The sequence below is a fragment of the Austrofundulus limnaeus genome, unplaced genomic scaffold (assembly GCF_001266775.1).
Source record: "Austrofundulus limnaeus strain Quisiro unplaced genomic scaffold, Austrofundulus_limnaeus-1.0 Scaffold429, whole genome shotgun sequence".
Lineage (NCBI taxonomy): Eukaryota > Metazoa > Chordata > Actinopteri > Cyprinodontiformes > Rivulidae > Austrofundulus > Austrofundulus limnaeus.
The window spans coordinates 292,644-298,426 of record NW_013952831.1 but is presented as its reverse complement, the minus strand read 5'-3'; the positions used below and the strand labels follow the sequence as shown (position 1 = coordinate 298,426).

Genomic DNA, 5,783 nt, shown 5'->3' with positions numbered 1-5,783 from the left:
CCACCTGTCTGCCTGCAGGGGTCACTGCAGTCCCACCTGTCTGCCTGCAGGGGTCACTGCAGTCCCACCTGTCTGCCTGCAGGGGTCACTGCAGTCCCACCTGTCTGCCTGCAGGGGTCACTGCAGTCCCACCTGTCTGCCTGCAGAGGTCAGTGTAGCTCATTAACTCCCTCTCTCTGAATCCTCCTGCAGGATCTGGGCTACGCTCCTGACTTCGTCCAGGTGGCTCTGGCTCCGTTCATCAACGATATCCACAGGAAAGGTGAGCGCACGGCGTGGCAGGTAACTTCTGTCTCCATGGCAACAGTCTCCGCCCACCTCTGTCCTTACCAGGCATCCGTGTGGTCAGCAACGCCGGCGGAGTGAACCCTCTGGCCTGCGCCGAGGCCATACAGGAAGTTGTCAGAAAGGCTGGGCTGGACCTGAAGGTCGCTGTGGTGACTGGTGATGACCTCATGCCCCACGTATGACCCCGCCTCCTCCGTTGTGACATCATCAGAGCGTATTTCTTGATTAAGAGTCTGTTGTCTGAATGCTGTCAACTGAGCTCTTTTAAATCTGCTACTGTTTTAGCTTTTAGCTACTGTTCTGCTAATTTATCTTTCATCTTTTGGCTGTTTTACATCTTGGTTTATATGTACTGTTTAGCAAAATTTGAACTTTTATTTTGCTAATCTTGACTTTTGTTTAGCTAATTTTGGCTTTTGTTTAGCAAAATTTGGCTTTTGTTTAGCTAATTTTGGCTTTTGTTTTGCTAATCTTAGCTTTTGTTTAGCTAATTTAGGCTTTTGTTTTGCTAATTTTGGCTTTTGTTTAGCTAAGTTTTGCCTTAGTTTAGCTAATTTAGGCTTTTGTTTAGCTAGTTTTGGGTTTTAGCCTTTCTTGTGCTAATTTTAGCTTGTAGATTTTGCTTTGCTAACTTRAGCTTCTGCTGCTTGTAGCTTTTATTCTGATAATTTTACCTGATAATAAGTTTCAGCAAAGCTTTCATCCCTCGGCGTTTCCCATGCATGTCAGCTGAAAGTGTCTGTACCTTCAGCTGATGTTTCTCTCCATCAGAGGAGCCTCCTGTCTGAAGTAAAGATGGCCGACGGCAGCGGCCGACAGTCACTGCCGAAGACTCTGCACAGCATGAACTCTTACCTGGGGTAACTCTGGACAGACGGTACGTGTGTCGGTACGAGTTCGTAGCTCTGACCCACCTCCTGTGTTCAGGGCCGAGCCGATCCGCCGCTGCCTGGACCTTGGCGCCGACATCGTGGTGACGGGACGCTGCGTGGACAGCGCCGTGGCTCTGGGGCCGCTCATGCACYCCGTATGTTTACTGTAGTGTGTTTACAAACACAAACATCATGTGTTTACTGTTGTTTGACTTAACACAACAAGTAAAACTGGACCTCTAGTTCATAACGTTTACACTGCGCCAGCTAATGGTTTTACAATAGACCCCATATWTGAGGAGGGGGCTCCATCTGAAAAGTGGGTGTCTGGACACWCAAAAACTCTTATAACTCAAAAACTGTTCAACCCAGGTTTTAATGATTTTCTTTGTCTCTGTTGCAGTTTGGGTGGAGGAGAAGTGACTACGACCTGCTCGCAGCAGGAAGGTACAAACATCTTTAACTCATAAGAACATAAAGGGTCATTTTACTGCCTGAAAGATCTGGTGAAGTCAAGAAAGAAATACAGAAGGAACAGGAAGTCTAATCTGACTGACTTGTTTGTAGCCTGGCAGGTCACCTGATCGAGTGCGGAGCTCAGAGCACAGGAGGGATCTTCACGGACTGGCACCTAGTTCCAGACTGGTGAGAAGTGTGATTAAACTTATTGAGCCTAAGAAACCGTTTCCTCAGATATGGAGGGAAACATCAAACGTCCCCTGATGGCTGCGGTCCCACCCCCTCAGGGACAACATGGGCTTCCCGGTGGTCCAGTGTTCGCCCGACGGTTCCTTCGTTCTCTCCAAACCTCCGAGGACCGGCGGCCTGGTGTCGTTCGGCACGGCGGCGGAGCAGCTGGTGTACGAGATCGGAGACCCGCGCAGATACCTGCTGCCTGACGTCACCTGTGACTTCAGCCGGGTGGAGATCCAGGAAGTCCCCGGTACTGGTCCCTCACACACTGACACTCAGAGCTGAGGACCTGACCACAGTTTGAACCGCTGACTGTTTTTATAACCCTGAAAACTCCTAAACAAAAGCATCTGGAGGCTGGTTGGGCCCTCTGACTGAACCCCTCACCCTCCTCTGAACCTCCGTTAAACTCTTTTAGTTATCAGAGACGGACTGGGCTTTTGTAAACCTAAACATGGATCCATCAACCCGACTGATCCCATCAGYGCTCTAAACTTCACATGAACTCTGAAACCTTCAGCTGAACTTCTCTCTTATTGAAAACAACTCAGTTCCTCTCGTTTCTTTGGTCATTAATTCAGGAGAAACCACACCACTGRTCTCACAGTGACCCTCCTGCTCAGCCTGAGTAAATATTAACACATTTTATAAAACTCATGGATACATTTGGAACAAGAGGAGATCTGTGTTTGTAACATWTTCCAAATCTGAATAAATGATGAGAATAGAAGCAGCAGCACAGAGCTGTTGTTGTTTTTACTTCTGAAAAACACCTTTTTTAAACAAATCTAAACATATTTTTACAGCCCCAGTTGCTAAAATATTCCCAACCAGTCATAGTGAACATATCAATTCATCAAATGTTATATTTTAGCCTGTCTCGCCTAAATATAGAGTCACTGAAACAGACTAATTGGTCCGTCCAGGTTATCAAATGTAATTAATTCTGATCATTGGTTTAACTAATGACTGTCAAATCAGGCTGGATGTGTTCAATMAAATATAAATAGAACTAAAACATCCCAAAGTTCAGGATTTATCTTAAAAACAACAGTAAACAAGCTGTCGGGCTGAGTTGGATCTGAACTTTTAGTTCCTGTTTCTTCTAATAAAAGTAAATATTTTCATCTAATTGAGCCTTTTTGAACTCTGGAAGCTGGTTCGACCACATCGTGACCCGTCTCTGTGATCAGCTGTTTATGTTTAGAAATGAGGGAGGCGGGAAAGTGAGCCGAGGACAGGTCGGTGCTCATTCTGTAGCCCGGTTCAGTCTGAGGTGAAGAACTGACTGTGAGATAATCTCAGGCCCAACGGGGAGGTGGAGGAGAAAGATGGAGAGGAGACARAAACATCTTCATCCTCTCTGACAGTTTAAAAACTGTGAGGTCACGGAATGGTAGGGGTCACAAAATGGTCAGGATCACAGAACCATCAGGATCACAGAATGGTCAGGGTCCTAGAACCATCAAGATCATAAAATGGTTTGGGTCACAAAATAGTTAAGAGCACAGAACCTTCAGGTCACAGAAATGTCTGGATCATAGAAACTTTAGGGTCACAGAATGGTCAGGGTCACAAAAACATCAGGGTCACAGAACCTTGAAGGTCACAGAACCTTTATGGTCACAAAACTCCCATGGTCACAGTACTCTCATGGTCACAGAACCTTCATGGTCACAGAACCTTCATGGTCACAAAACTGTCATGGTCACAGAACCTTCATGGTCACAAAACTCTCATGGTCACAGAACCTTCATGGTCACAGAACCTTCATGGTCACAGTACTCATGGTCACAGAACCTTCATGGTCACAGAGCCTTCATGGTCACAAAACTCTCATGGTCACAGAACCTTCATGGTCACAAAACTCTCATGGTCACAGAACCTTCATGGTCACAGAACCTTCATGGTCACAAAACTCTCATGGTCACAGAACCTTCATGGTCACAGAACCTTCATGGTCACAGAACTCTCATGGTCACAGAACTCTCATGGTCACAGAACCTTCATGGTCACAGAACCTTCATGGTCACAGAACTCTCGTGGTCACAGAACTCTCATGGTCACAGACCCTTCATGGTCACAGAACTGCAGGTAATGACAGGTGAATCCTTGTGTCCAGGTGTGGACGGAGGAGCCGTCAGAGTCTGTGGAGCCAAAGGTTTCCCTCCGTCTCATGACTACAAGGTAAAACATCAGAGGTTTCTTCACTCTCTGTCACTGTTTGCTTCTGTCCTGTTTCTGTCCTGATGTCCTCGGTCCTCCTGCAGGTCTGTGCCACCTACATGGACGGGTTCAGAGCGACGGCAGTGTGTCCAGTTGGAGGACCGAGAGCAGCAGAGAAGGCCAGAAGAACCGCAGAGAGCATCATCAAACGGTGTGGAGGAGAAACACTTCCTGTTAGAAGCTAAACAGACCTTATTATTTCTTGTTGGTGAAGGTCCTGATGGGCCTCTGAGGTCCGGATGGGTCCTATGAGGTCCGGATGGGTCCTATGAGGTCCTGATGGGTCCTCTGAGGCCCTGATGGGTCCTCTGAGGTCCTGATGGGTCCTCTGAGGTCCTGATGGTTCCTCTGAGGCCCTGATAGTTGCTCTGAGGTCTTGATGGGTCCTCTGAGGTCCTGATGGTTCCTCTGAGGTCCTGATGGTTCCTCTGAGGTCCTGATGGTTCCTCTGAGGTTTGATGGTTCCTCTGAGGTCTAATGGGTCCTCTTAGGTCCTGACTGTTCCTCTGAGGTCCTGATGGCTCCTCTGAGGTCCTGATGGGTCCTCTGACATCTGATGGGTCCTCTGAGGTTCTGATGGCTCCTCTGAGGTCCTGGTGTCCTGATGGTTCCTCTGAGGTCTGATGGTTCCTCTGAGGTTCTGACAGCTCCTCTGAGGTCCTGACTGTTCCTCTTAGGTCCTCATGGTTCCTCTGAGTTCTGATGGTTCCTCTGAGGTCTAATGGGTCCTCAGATGTCCTGACTGCCGTCATAGGTCCTGATGGTTCCTCTGAGGTCCTGACTGATCCTCTGAGGTCCTGATGTCTCCTCCGAGGTCCTGACCGTTCCTCTGGGGTCCTGTCTGTTCCTCTGAGGTCCTGACTGTTCCTCTGAGGTCTGATGGTTCCTCTGAGGTCATGATAGCTCCTCTGAGGTTCTGACGGCTCCTCTGAGGTCCTGAGTGTTCCTCTTATGTCGTCATAGTTTCTCTGAGTTCTGATAGTTCCTCTGAGGTCTAATGGGTCCTCTGAGGTCCTGACTGTTCCTCTGAGGTCCTGACTGTTCCTCTGAGATCCTGATGGTTCCTCTGAGGTCTAATGGGTCCTCAGTTGTCCTGACTGTCCCTCATAGGTCCTGATGGTTCCTCTGAGGTCCTGACTGTTCCTCTGAGGTCCTGATGGCTCCTCTGAGGTCTGATGGGTCCTCTGAGGTCCTGATGGGTCCTCTGAGGTCTGATGGGTCCTCTGAGGTCCTGACTGTTCCTCTGAGGTCCTGATGACTCCTCTGAGGTCTGATGGGTCCTCTGAGTTCCTGACCGTTCCTCTGAGGTCCTGACTGTTCCTCAGAGGTCCTGACTGTTCCTCTGAGGTCTGATGGTTCCTCTGAGGTCTAATGGGTCCTCAGATGTCCTGACTGTCCCTCATAGGTCCTGATGGTTCCTCTGAGGTCCTGACTGTTCCTCTGAGGTCCTGATGGTTCCTCTGAGGTCCTGACTGTTCCTCTGAGGTCTGATGGTTCCTCTGAGGTCATGAAAGCTCCTCTGAGGTTCTGACGGCTCCTCTGAGGTCCTGACTGTTCCTCTTAGGTCCTCATGGTTCCTCTGAGTTCTGATGGTTCCTCTGAGGTCTAATGGTCCTCTGAGGTCTTGACTGTTCCTCTGAGATCCTGATTGTTCCTCTGAGGTCTAATGGTTCCTCAGATGTCCTGACTGTTCCTCTGAGATCC

The 5,783-nt window shown here is 48.7% G+C and overlaps 1 protein-coding gene across 1 annotated transcript in view; it reads left to right on the top strand.

Moving 5' to 3' along the window:
• Positions 1-192: 192 nt before the first annotated feature.
• The window catches only part of lratb.1 (lecithin retinol acyltransferase b, tandem duplicate 1), a gene marked incomplete at its 5' end in the record, with an annotated part of 19,159 nt that continues 13,568 nt past the window's right edge, over positions 193-5,783 (top strand). The window contains 9 exon segments of the mRNA XM_014024588.1: positions 193-262; positions 334-464; positions 1,060-1,148; positions 1,216-1,315; positions 1,564-1,607; positions 1,728-1,805; positions 1,907-2,103; positions 3,976-4,040; positions 4,124-4,230. Coding sequence (XP_013880042.1) covers positions 193-262; positions 334-464; positions 1,060-1,148; positions 1,216-1,315; positions 1,564-1,607; positions 1,728-1,805; positions 1,907-2,103; positions 3,976-4,040; positions 4,124-4,230 — 881 coding nt within the window.